Below are 16,710 nucleotides of genomic sequence, written 5' to 3' on the forward strand. Positions count from 1 at the left end.
CTAGCATGTTTTATAATAAAAATGTTTATGGTGTGATGCAGTAGCAATGTGAAGCATATTCTGTACAAAACAAGATTTGGAGCAAGACTGAAATTTGTATATACATATTTAAGAAAAGATATTTTAATCCTTTTAACAGACAAATGAGAACATTTACAGACATTTCACCAAGTATTGTATGAGTAATGTGTAATTTTGCTTACATCATAAAACAACTTATACCTTACTAGTGGCTCCTATGCTCATTCTATCAAACTGTTCAAATTTGAAAGAGCAGTTCAGGAAGCACACAACAGATGCTATGAAACCAGCTAGACAGGGCAGGAAACCAGGCCATTGTTTTGTTAGATGGTGGTTTCAGTGGCCAACTGCTCTTGGTGACTAGATGGAGGACTCCGAAGTGCAGGACAGAGACGACGTGTGTTGAGGACCCAAGTGCCGTGGGCAGAAGGGGTGCCCTAGGCATCGTTGTCAGTTGATCTGAAGTGGTCTTCATCGATGGTGGAGAAAATGTGTCCTTCGTTACTGAGGAAGTCCACCACTTGCCTGTGAACCCAGAGAGACCAGAGTTGGAAGTATTAGTATAAGTACGCTCTGCTGCTGTGCGTATCAAGTTCGCTGGAGTAGAAAGGCCAGTGGTGCAAGATGGTTACGCTAATTCAGAGCTCATTTGCTTGTGCACACACACAATACTCAGCCTCAACAGAATGTGTGAAATGTTTGCAACAGCCCAGTGATACTAACAGCTACAGGAATTATGCTCACGTTTCAATAGCCAAACAGTACAAGTACCACAGCTCACTGCTGATAAGCCACATTTTAACTGTAGAATTAAACAAAGGCCCATGACCTGATGTGTCTACTGGCATATTCCGGTTTCTTTTCAGGAGTAGTTAGCATTTCTCAGTAGCAGTGTGGTCAACTCTATGCTATGCTGGCTGATAAGTTCACCATAAGTCATAGTGATATCGAGGTGTGTGGAATGCATCACAATGCATTCAAATAGGCAAGTGGGTAGACGATGATGAATGCCGACATAGGCTCGAGAGAATTAGGCTATCAGGCTTATTGGCCCAGACAAATTTTAAAGCTTCTCACTTATTTTTAGTATTAGAATTTGCCTTTTTTATAATACCGTACCAAACTATTACCAAAGCTTTAAACAAAAGTATTACCATTTTTTGTATTTATTAGACATTACTTTACCATACTATTACCACATTTTCTGCACCTCTTTTCTAGCAAGGGAATGGTGATTTCACCTTTTTAAGAGGTGGGCTAGAGAAGAGACACTGAGTACTCACCTTACCAACCTTAGAGTAATCACCTTAGCATGATTAATATGTGTATTGCCAGTGCGGAATCAGTTTGGTCATGAGTTTGGTGCTGAGTGACGATGTTCTCACCTGATGATGCTGACACTCATGCCGCTCAGTCTCTGCTTGAGCTCCTGTATGCTGATGCCCTGCGGCTCAGGGCAGCTCTTAATCAGACACAGCACCTGCCAACACAAGCACACGGAGCCGGGGTCACCACAGCTCAGTTATCTCCACACGAGCTAGGAGTTTACATTTGTCAGTTTACATTCGGCCAAGCATTTGTCAGTTTACATTTATAAAAAACACCGGCCGAGCAGGCACACAGCAAGGTGATCCCAGCTCAAAGTGGCTGTAACTAGAAGTTATCTAGGAGTTTACCTTTCCACTTACTCATTCAGCAAATTGTTTTATCCATGGTGTTTACTGTGAGAACCTGCTGGGCTACAGGAACACCATAGACATTCTCCTTCTACATTTACAGAGATCTGTCCTTTCTTGAACGAAAAAGATGTTGCGGCTCAGCTCTGATGCCGTCAACCTCTATCCTGACAAGTTGATCTTATAAAATTTCGAAAATTCTTTCAAAGTGTTAATCAAATGTCCTACGTGGTGTTATTCCGATCTAACTGCCCCAGCTCTGTCAGTAATCAGGGTGAGAACCACTGGGCTAGATAACCCTCACTAGGGGGCTGAGGACCACAGAAATGCAATACTGAGGAGGTCCCTTCTCTTAGTGCTCACCTGATTCTGATTGGGACTCAGGCCATTGGAGACCACAGGGTTGGCACCTGCATAGCTGCCGCCTCCCATGGTGTTCGTGCCACCCATGCCCATGTTAGATGCGGGCACAGAGGACATGCCCATTCCTCCACCACCACCACTGACCATCTAAGAGAGAGAATAAATAAGCAAAAGGAAAAAAAACTTATGGTTGAAAATTATGCAGGGACATAAAATCACATGAGAATCATAATGAGACTTGTCATTATAGTTGCAACGATTAAAATATTTAAGCGATTAAGCGCACATTTTTATCTATTCTAAATGTCTAAATGTTTTTATTTTAATGCTCTTATTAACATGGAAAAGTGGATTGGCTTGCTTTATGCAATGTTTTATTTTATTGAAAAACAACATTGCCAAACAGGGTGGTACAAAATAAAATTATAAAGTGCACATTTCAGATAAACAAGGACTCAGCCTATAGTGCAGTTAGCCTACTACACAGTTTGGGAGGGCCAAAAGAACGTTAATAAAAAAAAAACCGTTAATCGTGTGATACAAAAATTGGCGGCGTTAAAATGAGTTTCGTTAAACTGACACCACTAATTATTATACATGTAAATGTTTGATTGTCAAATTTTGGTTTTAAGGTAACACTATGCAACAATTTGACACTTTTGGAGATATGGTTTTACAGGCAACTAGTTTTGGTACCATCCTCAAATTAATTTTGATAGCATATGGTCATGTGAAGGACAGATGTGTTTTCCCCACTATCAATCCAGGATATACCCTATTTAGTTCTGTGTAACGGGCTGGTACACTCTGCAAAAATGGAAGAAAAGCTTTCACACGCATTACTTTGCCAGCTAAACTGCCAAAAGACACCAGTTAGTGTGTTGGCAATCGTCTATCAGTGTCAGCTTGGCTGATGGTGGGGTTTGAAAGGTTTTTGCATGCCTTTTAGGTAGTTAGCCTACTACTTTTGGAACAGTACTCCGTATTTCTGCTTTAAACTACTAAAATAAGTTTACTTTTTCTATTACAGTGTAACATACAGTATATTTGATTACTTCTGAGTTTTACTGCAATTGAACTTAAGATGGAAAAGAGCTTGGCAAGCGCAAAGAATCTGGCCGCCAGTGTTTGATCTCCAAACCTCCGATCATATACTGGAGTTTACGACGCACAGTGCATCCAGTGATTTCGACTTGACTGTGAAGCCATAATCCACATCACTTGTGCGGATGCCTGGTTAAATACCTTTCAAGCTTTCATCCAAATAATAAGTGTTCTGTTTGTGCATCTGGTTCGTTTCGGAGGCTGGCTGCTATGATACACATATCTTTAGTCTTTAGTCATTCTCAGTCATCCGTGGGAAGGTGTTTGATTACTTGTTTACCGAGTGTTTAATAATAGACTACGCAACATGAGCCGGGATAAAGAAACTTGCATATGATGTAGCAAACCTTTTCAACTGTGAGTTTTAAAAATCAAGAATCTCAACACCTCAAATATGGGTTTAGAAATTAGAGAATGTGCGTAACTGAAACATGCATAACAAGAAGCGCACAAAAATGGGCTTAAGCGTGAATGGGAGAATACGGCCCTTAATGAGGGACTGGGCGCAACATTTGCGAGATGGTTCTCACCATAGCCTGTGGTTTGTTCAGCTGCATGTGAGCCTGCACCACTTCTAACATGTGCGAAGTGATCTCATTCATGTCCTCCAAGGGCCTCACGCGAAACGCCACCAGAGAGCGATTATTCTACAGGGAAGAAGGGAGAAACAGATCGCAGATGGAGGAAGAATAACAAATCAACAAAAAAACACAAACCATGTCTTCCTATCTACTTTCTCAATCCAAATTATTAGCAGTTCGAAAATGACCCAAAGGAGAAGACACAGGCACCAGTTTCTTACCTGGAAGGATCGGAGATTCCCAGAGACCTTGACATAGGTGCCTGGGGGGATGACTGTGTTGTCCACACTGATTTCCTGACAGACAGAATTAACACATGAACAGAGTCTACAGGTAACGGTCCAATCCTAATATTGAATGGTTCTCACATTTGAATGTGGTACAACAGCATCCGTTTACAGCTATATGTACATGGCTCCTTATTTTAATTGTTTGGTGCTTGTAGAGGTATCTACATAGTTCCTGATCATTGTAATAGACCAACAGCTGTCTGTCAGATATCTGAAAGATTTGACCATTTGGCCTCTGTCTAGTGTCCATCAGTCTTTACCTCTGTGTCCACCCACTGCTTCACATCCATAGGACCAGCAGTCATGTCATCCACTATGTACTGGATGTTAGTCATGGATTTGTCCATGCTTCTGATCACTCCCACTATCGTGACCTACGGTAAAAACAAAAAAAAGAGAGAGACAGAGAGACTGATTGAGAAAGAATGATTTAAAAGATGTTTTCAGTTCTGACCATTTCGGCTGTTAGATCAACCACTCAACATTAAATCCATTATAATCAGTGTTTCCACCTTCATTTTGGCATCTGTTTGAAATGCTTTTCTAGAACACTTGTACTGTTATGGTGACACTGCTCATCTAGCTGGGTTAAGACTCTACTTTTTCAGTTACAGCCAAAGCCAATAACACATTACCAGACAGGGATGAGAACAGTAGCAAAACAGCCCTCAGCCCTCTACTTTAGACAGGGATGGCCAGTACTTTAGGGCCTAACGAATGCTTCACCAACCTGGGCGATCTCCACCTCCCCTACTTTAAAGACATCCTCTGACTGGACAGCTGTCTTGATTTGGGATACTGTGCAGGGGATGATGTGTTGGGCCCGCGTCCTCTAAAAATCCAAACAGAAGAAGCCTTAGGACTATTTCAATATTTTGAGAACTTCTGTAGAAGGATGTTTAGTTCCTGAAAGTATCTAAGCAAGTTGTTAATGCTGAACACTCATCATTATACAAACAATGTACGCGGGATTTTCTCACCCCTTTCTTTTCTCCTCCCTGGGAGGCTGAAGGAGACCCAAAGCCTCCTGGCGACTGGGTGTACCCTCCTCCACCACCCATGCTATCTCCATAACCACCTGGGGGTGACATGAACCATACAGAGATTTCAAACCAATCAGTTGGAGTGATTTCCCAACATTAGGCATATGTCAGGTTAGTAAAGCCAAGCCCAAATAACAACGGCAGATTGACATTCGACATATCAACTGATGCACAACCAACCCCTTTTTACGATGGGCATTCGATCATACTGTGTCACACACAGGCTCATGTGAGGCCTCGATAGAATAACCAAATAAACGGTTCGAGTGAACACACGCATCAGTTTGTTGTTGTAAAGTTATTGCATTGTCGTTTGACCACACTTTGAGTAAGTCAGCTAAAGCTAACATGATCACAGTTCGAAGCGCTTGGAGTATATTTCATTCCTCGCTTCGTTTGTTTGCGAAATACTGCGGTCTCAATTCACGCGTCTTCAATACAACTATCGTTAGCCAGTCTGTTCTCTGCATCAGCTGGTTGTCGTAGGTTAACTACATTAGGAAAAAATGAATTAACCACGTCGGCGGTGTCAGAAGAGTTGCTTTAACTAGCTAGTCAGTCAGCTAGGATTGCTAATGCAAACTCCACGGATTATACTGCGTAGTTTATATTGGCCACGAAGACATGGCCAAGCGGATGTTTTGAGCTGATGCACATGAAAGTGTGCATGAAAATATTGAAAATATGAAATATTTAGCCATTACAGCGTACGCGTGTAACTTCAGTCTAGCTGCTAGAACACGAAATAACTTGTTAGCTAACGTTAGCCAACATCGTAACGTCACATATGTTCACTTGCTAGCTTACTACTTTGTTAACATGCATACTTTGGAGTAAGTGCCATTCAAATTAGAGCGCTAAAACTTACCATGATTATACATTTTAATGCGGATAGAAAAGTGTACAATTCGGAATACTGGTAGTTGACGATATGGGCTACTGCTGCAATTCACCCCAGGCCAGTCGTCTTGCCAATGTGTTATTACAATTCCGCGCGCTGCATATTCAGGCGCAGGCTTTTTGCCGCGAAATGAACCGCTCTTTACACTCAATGTATTTCCGGCTCTTTATCCAATCAAAAGTGTGCTATTTCAAACAACATGATGTGACGAACACGAGGTTCACGAGAGAGTTCCCGACGGTATATCTCTTTGTCCTCTTCATTGATTTTCAGAGTTACTGAAGTTGATCAATCTTTCTGTCGTAGATAATCAAATCAAAGAGTTAACGCTGTAGGCCTACAGCAAAATTGTAAGTTTATTATAGTTTATTATATAAGTAGCCTAACATTTTACCAATAACTTTGAAGGTGTGTCCTCCTTTCCACAAATACAAATAATTTCATGTATATATTTATAAACTTTGCAACCTCAAATGTCCCCTATGGCATTACTAAGCATCGGATATCACAAATGATTTCCAAACCAATTCAGGAATTTCCAAGATGAATATTCAGAAAACTATATTTCCCATTCGCATGATCTGAGTGGTCACGGGGTGTTGGAGTAGTTGGATACTTTGTATGAGCCGCTAATTCAATAACACGGCGGTGGGCCACTTTAACCCAACGCATACAATGTAAAACAGTCATGGGTGATCTGTGCAGGAACATAGTCGAGTTCTTATCTCGGTTTATGGTCATTTGTGGTTGTGAGCGGTAACTCGACACATTCTCTGTTGCTTCCCATTCTGGCTTTACAGTGCAACGATAATGAACCTCATGACTCGGGTCGGGACGTGTTTAATTTGGAGTGTCTTTCTTGTGTTTAGAGGTGGAGAATCATCAGGTGAGAACTGAAAACTAAATGACAAACTTTTCTTTCAGCCTAACTGTTTATTTGACAAAACCAATGTTTCATATTAAAGACCACACTCAACATATTGAAACACGCATACACAACCACACATCAGTGTCGAATTTTACATTAAATGTAAAGTACTAAATCGTAGGGTATAGTATTCTCAAGAAATGAGCCATGATTTAAAGGAAAAAGGCGTAGTGACTGGAGGGATGTATCAACGTATTTGAATGCTCTCTTTATTCAGGGAACTTCTGGCACATCACTGACCTCCACTGGGACCCCACTTACAAGTTGGGTGATGACCCAACATTGGTGTGTAACTCCAGTGGGAGTCGTCCAGCGCAGAAGGCAGGGAGGTTTGGGGACTATCTCTGTGACGCACCATGGGACCTTATCAACTCCTCCATATATGCCATGAAAAGCATTTTACCAGATCCAGATTTCATTCTTTGGACTGGGTATGTAAAGTGGCCTGATACAATAAGCCATGATTACAGATATGCGTAATAGAGATGGTATGGAAATATAATGTCTTTATTTAATTGATGTCAATGTGTCCCTTTTCAACTCATTTTAACTGTTAAACATGTATCCGTAGAGATGAAACTCCGCACGTGCCAAATGAGTATCTTGGGGAAGAGGCAGTTGTCTCCATAATCGGAAACCTTACCCAGCTTATCAAAGAAGTATTCCCAAGTAAATTAAAAGTTATAAACTGAACTCCGTAAGATTATGAATGAATCTAAGCTAGTAAAAATAGATAAGACATTGAAGCAATATTTTTTCATTCCAGCCACCAAAGTGTATGCTGCTTTGGGTAACCATGACTACCATCCAAAGAACCAGTTGCCACCTGGACAGAATTATATTTATAACCAGACGGCAGAGATGTGGAAACAGTGGCTTGACCCAGAGTCTCAAAGTCTCTTCAAAATAGGTATGGTACACCTTTGACTGGACAATGATATTAGTGAGACTGTGGGAGATCACTTACGGTTACATATAGTAACAAGAAACATCTTCCTGTGTGTTCTGCATTGAAATAACAAGACAAGGCAATAGGTCCTATCACTCTATCACTATTTTCTTGAGGCACGCATGTCCTGAAAAGGCGGGTCAAGATAAAAAAGAAACATCATGCAAAGATAAGGAAGATTTTTTTTATATGCTTTACACACACTAACCCAATCCAGTCATACTATTTTGACAAGCAACTTCCTTTTTCTTGAAGCTGATATGCAGACATGAAATAGAGTGAATGGTTAGAGTTGTAGTTCAAATCTGAAGAGACAAATGCAGGGTATGCCTTGACCTATGAAAACATAGACAGAAATGAGGGCCTACTAAACGACACAACGAGACTTTGAAAAGGCTGAGAGTCACACCCACAAAAACAGTACACCTGAGTTAAATCAATAAGGCTAATTCAATTTACTGATGGCAACACAAAAAAAATGAATCTGCTTAGCATTTATGCTTCTCAAATGTCGCCAGAGAATAACCCAAACAAGCTGCATCCTTATACAGTACTTTTACTGTTGTACTTGGCTAGTTTCCATGCATTTCATTTGTCTTATATGTGTATCACTCAAGCACATATGTCTGATAAAAAAGTATAGTCATATTTATTCCAAATCGTCTTTAATGTTCCTTCTAGGTGGATATTACACAGAGAAGCTGCTGAATAGACCAGGATACAGGATATTAGTGCTCAATACCAACCTTTACTATGATCAGAATGAAGCCACACAGGACATCCCAGATCCAGCAAACCAATTCAACTGGATGGACACAATATTAACAAATGCAGCAAGTACAAATGAGAAGGTGTGAATGAGCTTTCTCTTCATTGTTGAGAAATGTGATGCTTTGGTGATATGTTGACTGTTTAAAATATTTCTGTGTTTAAGGTATACATTGTAGGACATGTTCCTCCAGGGTACTTTGAGAAGAAGCAAAGTAAAATGTGGTTCCGCCCAAACTTCAATGAGCGTTACCTGGAGCTAATTCAGAAGCATCATGCTGTCATCGAAGGCCAGTTCTTTGGCCACCATCACACAGACTGTTTTCGCATGTTCTACAGCTCAGATGGTACTTAAACAGCGAGATCATTTTTGCATTCTTCAGCCAGTGGCTCCCTAGTTTGTGTTACTATATCTATGAGACATTTATGTTGTTATCTTCAGAGTCTAAAGAAATGATATCTTTTCACAGATTCTCAGATTCCCATTAGCACCATGTTCCTGACCCCAGGGGTAACGCCATGGAAGACCACTCTGCCAGGGGTTGTTGATGGTGCCAACAACCCTGGCATTCGCACCTTTGAATATGACACAGACTCTCTCCTGGTCAAAGTATGACAGCATGGAGCAATCTTTGCAGTTAAAAAAAAAAAAATCATGTTTTCCCCCCTGGTTTTGCATGTTGTTCACCAGGTTTTGCATCATCAGATCTACAGTAACTGATTAACTGGTGGAACTCCTTGTTTACTCAGGACATGGTCACCTACTACCTGAACCTGACCTATGCCAACATGGCCCAGGCCAGATGGGAGAAAGAGTACCGCCTGACAGAAGCCTTCCGTGTGCCAGACGCCTCTCCCACCTCCATGAACATGATCCTGGATCGCATGGCCGAGGAATCCTGCGTCTTGCAGAAGTACTATGAGTTGAACTCTGTCAGCTATGACTTGTCAGCCTGTGACGCCAACTGTCGCCTTGACCACATCTGTGCTGCCAGGGGGATAGACGAGAAGAGTTATAATGAGTGTCTGAAAGACAGTGCGCCTCCTAATGGCCTATTTGTGATGCTGCTTCCAGTACTTTCTGCTACACTGAGCATTGCATGGTCAAGCTTGTAATGCTCTCAAGTAATTTCAGTTCATGATCACAACAGATCACTCTTTTCAATGCTTTATCAAATTATGCTTGAAAGCATGCTATATTTATTTTTTGTTCAGCTTTGTCCATAACAGGGACATGCAGTCAGGGGAGGCAGAGCTAGCTAAGAACACTTAATAACCTTAAACGATTAAAATGGAAGAGTTCAATTTGCATGAAATAATAGCTAGTTATCACGCTGCTGTTATAGTCTCCTTGATTTAACTAAAATTATAATGGGACAAGGTAGAAACCATCAGGCTGCCTGTGCAACTTCGTATGAAAGAGTTCATATGCATTAGTGCATATTCACACATATTAACACATTAAGTTCATCACAAGCCAGCAGCTGCCAACTGTATGTACCTTACTTATGTGTGTGTAAAGAATGCTGAAATGAAAAACCACCAGTAGTCAGTGTGCAAGCTGCCAATTGGGTTTTTATTTGTAAATCTGACTGAAAGAGTCAGTGCCTCACCAGCCACAACCCTCACCGCACATCACTGGTCCATAATGTACTATACAATATTACTTTAAAGTGCTTATTCCTACTTAAAGATCAAGAGTCAACACCTATATTATCTGACTTGTTGTATTGCTTTTCTTTGTGTCATCATATGCGATATCTCACATTGTATTGACTTACTTTAAGCAATCTGTGAATGTTACTCATTATGAGAACGATATCTATTTGTGCCCCACTAAAGGACACGCTGGTAGTAATTGCCTTCAGTGTAGATAATGCTTTGGACACGAAACATCAAAACATTTTTAACAAGAGGCCTTTGGTGTGTCCTAGGTTCCATGATCTGTCCCGTGCTAAAGGCTCATTAAACCACTGTATGGAGCAGCCATGTTCATCCTGTACATGAAACAAGCATGACCTTTGATTTAAATGCTCTATAAAGACTTTATCCATCCTGTGAACTTGTTTGAAGGGCAACGTTTGATTTTTTTTTTCAGGATTGTAAAAGCTGGACAGGAAGATACTGGTGCGTGTGTATCTGTGGCATCACTAACAGTATTGAGAAATTGAAATAGAGCACAATCACGTGATGTGCTGAATGGATTTGACAGCAATCTGATAACAATATCTGATAAAAATCTGATAAAACAATAAAAACATATTGCTTTATTGAGTCAGTTTTACTATGTGTCCCTTCAATAAGTGCCATAAATGTTTATTAAACTATTGTTTGGGAGAGATGAGCATTGTGGCCAGGATGAGGTGTGAATTAAAGCAACATTCGTCTTCCAATGCAAGCACAGTGTGAATTTCCATGGCATGTTAGTGGGGTTTATTAACAACCAATGACTATTTCGTAAAGATGACAAATCGTACACTGATAGCAAGCTGGACTTTGAGCTTTTATGCAAGATACCTATTTATTACACGTCTGCTTGATAAACACATACACAAAGAGTGATGCTCAGTGCATTGCATGACTTTTTAGGTCACAAAGAAACAAGTGGTCAGCTGTCCAGCAGATATTAATCACATGACCACCACCTGCTTAGCAGAGGAGTAGGGCTGCATGGCAGCGTCCAGAGCTTTCTGGAAGTCCTGCAGGCTGTGTTCTGCGCAGGCCGGGGCTGACAGTTTTCCTGCACGGATCAGGGAACACAGCTCGTCCAGCATGGTGCGCATGGCCCCCTCGTCTGTGGGGGAAAAGGCACCGCGTCACAGAGGGAACTATCAATGTTAATGTTTGCTTGAGTTTATCACAACCAGTCAGTTCATACAAAGGCATCAAAGAACATACTCTCCCTAAGTTATCTTATGAGGCTAACATTACATGATGTGTTTTGTCATACATGTTTAGGTGTACATCTGGTCAGATATGATCATATTTTCATATCGATATATTTATTTATATCTTTCACAGTTCTAATGGTTTTCTTTTTGGCTGAAATCCACGGCTGGCCTTATACCTTGGGTGTGGTTCCTTTTCCACTGTGTGACCCAGAACCCTTGTATTTTCACATCCTTAAAGATCAGTGCACTCTGGTAGAAGGAAGAAAAAAAGTTTTAACCACGTAAGAAAAGTTAGGTGAATGAGTACATGAAGAATATAAAGAACACTACATATTATGTGTCTTTCATTATTGAAATACTTACTAAGTTAAAAAGAGCTGAGAAGAAAAGAAAGCAACAACTTTGCTGAACAGAAAGCAACAAATAGCTCACCACAGGCACAGTGATTGGTTGTTTCGCCATTCCCCCATATGTCACCATGGTGCCTCCTTGCCTGGGTAAGGAAACATGAATCAATCATGAATCAAAATGAATCATTTCCCTGATCACACATGTATCACATACCCTAACCAAACAGCCACTTCTCATTTTGATAACTTCACATTTTGAACAGTTCTGATAGACTCTGTGACTATTCATGGATAATCCTCATATATGCTTCAGCAATACAAATACTTAAGGCATTACATAACTATTACATTATTTACCTTTATCATATCACATAAGTTTTTACTCTGTGTATCCATATAGTTCCCCATTTGATCTTATCTGTGCCAGCATGAAGGCTCTCACGTACAACTGAATTACAACAAGCTGAGTAATGACTTACGGGGTGTCAGTTTTGTGCTAATATTTAAATATGTCCACATGTTGCATTATATGAACTGTCATTTACAATGACATAATGTTAAAGTGCAACAGTCAGTACTCACTGAAGTTGCCGTAGTAACTCTGTGGCGCTCTTTCCCCCAACGCCATTAAGAGCCAGTCTTGGTCGAGGACACGTCTGTAACACAGTGAGTAAATTATACTAGCCAGTTTATATTTCACACAAACTGCTAACTGTGGAACATGTTTGCAATGATGAAGGATCTGCTTATGAACTACAAAATTGTCTGTGCTAATTTACCTTAAAAAGTTCTTTCATCTCTGGGCGTCTGAGTGTCTCTTCTTTGATGACGTGAGTGGCCCCCATGGCCTTCAGTCTGTCTGTGAGCTGCTGAAGGTCTGGTCTGACAGAGAGAGGGAGGAGGTGAGTTACTGAGAGGCGGTAAATTGAACAAGCTCAATGAATGTTACTTTCACAAACTTTAGTTCTGAGTGTCAGTTTGTGATTAGAATAGCTGACAGTGAAACGTGTCTAGGAGCAGAAATCACTTAAATGATGACAGTCACCTGTCTCTGACCACATTGATGGTGTGTACTCCTCTGGCGGCGGCTATCTGAATGACGGCCTGGCCTACACCACTGTTGGCTGCATTCTGGATCACAGAGTCTCCTGGACATCAACACACATGGAAACAGTTAAACAAACAGCCTCTCAAGGCCTTATCACTCTCAGTGATGTGGTATGAAGCTAAGATTCACTGCATTAGCTAGAAAAAAAGAACCTTTATTCATAGAGCACATTTAAAAATAGTTAGTGCTGAACAACGTGCTGAACATGAGCACAAATGGGGGGAAAAACTAATGGCTAAAAAATAAAGGTAAATGCATAAAGTGTGAATGTGGTGGTCTCTCTGTTTGTGTGTGCAATTTTCACACCTGACTTTAAGGCTTCAAAGTCTGAGAGCATCCTGACAGCAGTGCAGGGGTTTACACCTAGTGTAGCTGCAGACAGCAGAGGAATGTCACTGGGCAATGTGATCAGGTCGTCTTCTTTCCACACTGCAGCTGACCGCCATGTGCCTGTTTCAACAAGAAACACGCAATTAAACCCTGGTTAAACACAACTTAATTCCAGATAATTTGTTGAATTTGGTTGGACTGTGTGGAAGAATGCTGAGGATATCAGTGCACCAGGAATCAATAATTTCACCCAAAAGGATCCGCTTAGGTCATCATTCAACACATCAATCAACAACCTCCTCCTGCTTCCCCACGTTCAGAGTAGACCAAGTTAAAATATGAGCCAGACATGAGGTGGATAGTCAGCAGTCTATCCTGACAGAGTATTTTGATGACAATCTGTCCAACTGATCAGTAATGCCTCCTGCCCCAAGACTCCCCTGACTCACCAAGACCAGCGTCTCTTGGTATCACCCAGTCGCCTACTTTGAGTGTTGTCACCTGGCTGCCCACCTCTGTCACCTGGCCCACGCCCTCGTTGCCACCCACTGCAGGCAGGTCAGGTAGGATAGCATAGGTGCCTTTGAAAACAAGGTCAGAATATCAGTGTCTATTCAAAGGAAATAATCTCTGATATGTAGATAGTCAGAATGACAGTGCCTAACCCAGCAAAACTGTGTTACCCCATAAAGTAACACATAATAACTTGACCTCACCTTGGATCATGTTTATGTCTGATGGGTTGATAGGAGCAGCCAGCATTTTCACCAGCACACTCTTGGCGCCCACAGGGGGTAGTTCCATGGGCTCCAATCTACCACAAAAGGAGAGAGTAATTCAGATTCACGCACAAGCTATTGCAACATAACTAAACGTGTTATTGCCTGCAACGCTACCGGGGTGGGGGGTATGTGGTTTGCTTTTTTGCTTTTTTGCTGGACAGTTTCTAAATGGTAAATTCATGCTTTGAGTCTCATTCTATCTTACTGTACAACTTGCGAAGGGTCTCCATGGTTCCTATATAACAATCCCTGGCAGTTTTTGACAGATGACTCCGTTGAATATCTCCTGTGGAGTATGTGGCCTATACATCTATTAAATGCCAAGTGATGACCGGGCGAGCAGTCCTGTTGAAACTGGGTTGTGCTGGACTGCTGACCTGCTGTCCTTGCTCGGCATAATTCACGCCTGTGTATACGAATGAATTTGAAAACAAAACATGAAACATTTGCCGCTTTCATTTCACTTCAGTGGAGGGCTGACTTTTAAGTTAGTCTATTCTGCAAATACAATTGAAAAGCAACTATCAAGAGAGACTGAGCGTGTCAGGTTGACAGCGCAGCCATATTGTTTACCGTATTGCAAAGAGTATCTGCGGTACCAATATATTCGGCGAACTGCTACATTCCCTGGAATTGACGCGCAATTAAAAACAAGTTTTTTGTAATGGCTACTATTGGATTTATTTTAGCGTGCGGCATACACTCAAGGATACGCGATTGATAGTGGATACAAATTGAAAGAGCCCGCATTGAAGGATTAAGTATGCTCACGAGGCTACATTTATAAGAATAAGCAGAACCAAAAAGCAGAAACCTCAATGTCAACAATACAGGGCATTTCATGCGCTGTAATGATGGCATTAATTTATATTACGGCAACCCTCTCGGGTGTACGGGTAGGAATTTGATTCTCCCCCATCATGATGTATCTTGCAACAGGTGCTGGATCTTGATGCATTATGCCTAATTATAGGATGCACTAAAGAGGAATGTTTTTAGAGTCTAGATTTCAATATGAAAGTGTGTCCGTTTCTCGATTGGAGATAGGAAGGTTATTCCAGAGGAGGGGGGGCTCAATAGCAAAAGGCTCTGCCTCCTGCTTTATGATACTCTTGGAATTAAAGATACATTGCACTCTGGGAATTAGGGGGCAGGGGGGGGGGGGGGGGGGGGGGGGGGGCACAATTCAATCCTTGAGGTAATTTGGAGCATGGTGTGTTAGGAGGGGTACCTTGAAGTCGAGTAAAGTTTTGACAGGAAACCAGTGTAGAGGCAGGTGCATTTGAGACACATATTTTAGGGATAGAATGGGTCAAAGGTTTATACAGAGACAAAGTTATTTAACAGTTATTTAAATACCATGGGCCATATTTTGTGGATTTCCAAAACCGCATTCATTCTCTTAGGTAATTAAAAAAAACAAATCTGAACTAGCAAAATTGCCGATCAGCAGCATACAAATGGATGGCTATCACTTGAACATTCTGTTGCTGACAAAGTAAAGACACTCCAATCAATTGTTGATTCAATTCATATTTATTAATTAGAAAAAATATGATTGCCTCCAAATGATAACAGATCATCCAAGTCCATTTGCACTGCATGCATCTAATCATCTGTCAACACATTTAAGAGACGTTTCCCTGAAGTAACCCCTGTATTATAATCAGATAACAGATGTTTGTGTCTGTCTATCATGTGTATCATGCAGTTCATAGCCCATTAGGCAATTTACATCAACGCAATCATCTTGAACACTTGGCCTCGGGAAGATGTCCCCACAGAGAGCACAGATCAGTTAATACAGTAGATAACCATGAGCCACTTGTGAGTGTTGCCTGGATAAAGGCAAGTGCATGCAGCATGAATGGCTAGCATTAGGCAGTTCACCATTCATTCAGGGTATAAATTACTGGTATTTTCCTTAAAGACAGGTTTCTACCCCATTATCAATTATATATTGAATTTCTTTTTTAGTTTTACTTTTGCATAATGCTTAACTATTCTGGCGGAATATATAAAGCTATACTTACACATAACAAGAAAACTGAGAGGAATGTCAGGAATGTCATAGAGGAATGTCATCTTAAATCTCAGAGGAAATTATATAAAATATTCTTCCCCTTCATTTCATAAAAGATTGAGCTACATGTGTAGGAATACCTTAAATTTTTGTTTAATTGGTCAATGGAGACATTTTTATTTCACGCACAAAGCCAGAGAGCTGTGAGGAGACGCTGTGACATATGCCATGGCAACCATATGTACTATAAACCAGTTTAATAATTATTTGTACATAAGTACATCTTAAAATGAAGCTGGATGGCATTAAGTGGATTTTCTGTGGTCCGTGTCCATCTAGCAGAAACCCTCTATCATACTAAGATAGCAATGAAATAGAACTAAAACTGGAAAAAAAAAATATAGAAATAGAAGTCTGAAATAGAACATGACCTCTTTCACATTACAGAACGGGCCATTTTCATCCTCACACCAGTGACTTTTTTCAGATTCTTTTATCTTCTGCCCTTCAGACACTCTCCATCGAGGGCACTAACACAAAATAGCAGTCAGTTAACAAACACTCTGAGTGTGGAAAAGACCGTTTATCAGCAAACAGGAGGA

General features: G+C 40.9%; 3 protein-coding genes across 3 annotated transcripts; 1 reads left to right on the forward strand and 2 right to left on the reverse strand.

Moving 5' to 3' along the window:
- Positions 1–142: 142 nt before the first annotated feature.
- rpa2 (replication protein A2) lies at positions 143–6,041 on the reverse strand. Its single transcript, XM_080858593.1, has 9 exons — positions 5,947–6,041; positions 5,016–5,113; positions 4,766–4,867; positions 4,296–4,409; positions 3,967–4,041; positions 3,695–3,811; positions 2,061–2,207; positions 1,407–1,501; positions 143–546 (listed from the first exon to the last, which is right to left on the reverse strand). The coding sequence occupies exons 1-9, from the start codon at positions 5,957–5,959 to the stop codon at positions 459–461; spliced, it is 849 nt and encodes a 282-aa protein (XP_080714719.1). The 5' UTR covers positions 5,960–6,041; the 3' UTR covers positions 143–458.
- A 152-nt stretch (positions 6,042–6,193) lies between these two features.
- smpdl3b (sphingomyelin phosphodiesterase acid like 3B) lies at positions 6,194–10,932 on the forward strand. The gene is made up of 9 exons (XM_080857696.1): positions 6,194–6,219; positions 6,780–6,865; positions 7,125–7,338; positions 7,479–7,576; positions 7,674–7,817; positions 8,538–8,707; positions 8,791–8,971; positions 9,095–9,234; positions 9,375–10,932. The coding sequence occupies exons 2-9, from the start codon at positions 6,790–6,792 to the stop codon at positions 9,738–9,740; spliced, it is 1,389 nt and encodes a 462-aa protein (XP_080713822.1). The 5' UTR covers positions 6,194–6,219; positions 6,780–6,789; the 3' UTR covers positions 9,741–10,932.
- Positions 10,933–11,126: 194 nt separating this feature from the next.
- mecr (mitochondrial trans-2-enoyl-CoA reductase) lies at positions 11,127–14,644 on the reverse strand. Its single transcript, XM_080858437.1, has 10 exons — positions 14,291–14,644; positions 14,020–14,117; positions 13,753–13,884; positions 13,280–13,423; positions 12,911–13,013; positions 12,645–12,747; positions 12,448–12,521; positions 11,948–12,008; positions 11,692–11,764; positions 11,127–11,418 (listed from the first exon to the last, which is right to left on the reverse strand). Exons 1-10 carry the CDS (start codon positions 14,542–14,544, stop codon positions 11,255–11,257), a joined length of 1,206 nt encoding a protein of 401 aa, XP_080714563.1. The 5' UTR covers positions 14,545–14,644; the 3' UTR covers positions 11,127–11,254.
- Positions 14,645–16,710: the final 2,066 nt, after the last annotated feature.

The sequence above is a fragment of the Sprattus sprattus genome (genome assembly GCF_963457725.1).
Source record: "Sprattus sprattus genome assembly, chromosome: 19".
NCBI classification, from domain to species: Eukaryota; Metazoa; Chordata; class Actinopteri; order Clupeiformes; family Clupeidae; genus Sprattus; species Sprattus sprattus.

Bases quoted from the DNA above. Each gene is read 5' to 3' on its own strand.
- rpa2 (XM_080858593.1), bottom strand. The intron at 4,868-5,015 runs GTGAGAAAATCC...TTGGATTTTTAG, and splicing joins AGGGAGGAGAAAAGAAAGGG to AGGACGCGGGCCCAACACAT. The intron at 547-1,406 runs GTGAGAACATCG...CTGGGTTCACAG, and splicing joins ATGAGTGTCAGCATCATCAG to GCAAGTGGTGGACTTCCTCA.
- smpdl3b (XM_080857696.1), top strand. From the start codon at position 6,790: ATGAACCTCATGACTCGGGTCGGGACGTGTTTAATTTGGAGTGTCTTT. The intron at 7,577-7,673 runs GTAAATTAAAAG...TTTTCATTCCAG, and splicing joins TATCAAAGAAGTATTCCCAA to CCACCAAAGTGTATGCTGCT. The intron at 8,708-8,790 runs GTGTGAATGAGC...TCTGTGTTTAAG, and splicing joins CAGCAAGTACAAATGAGAAG to GTATACATTGTAGGACATGT.
- mecr (XM_080858437.1), bottom strand. From the start codon at position 14,544: ATGAAAGCGGCAAATGTTTCATGTTTTGTTTTCAAATTCATTCGTATA. The intron at 14,118-14,290 runs GTAAGATAGAAT...CTTTTGTGGTAG, and splicing joins GACCCTTCGCAAGTTGTACA to ATTGGAGCCCATGGAACTAC. The intron at 12,748-12,910 runs GTGACTGTCATC...TCTCTCTGTCAG, and splicing joins ATCAATGTGGTCAGAGACAG to ACCAGACCTTCAGCAGCTCA.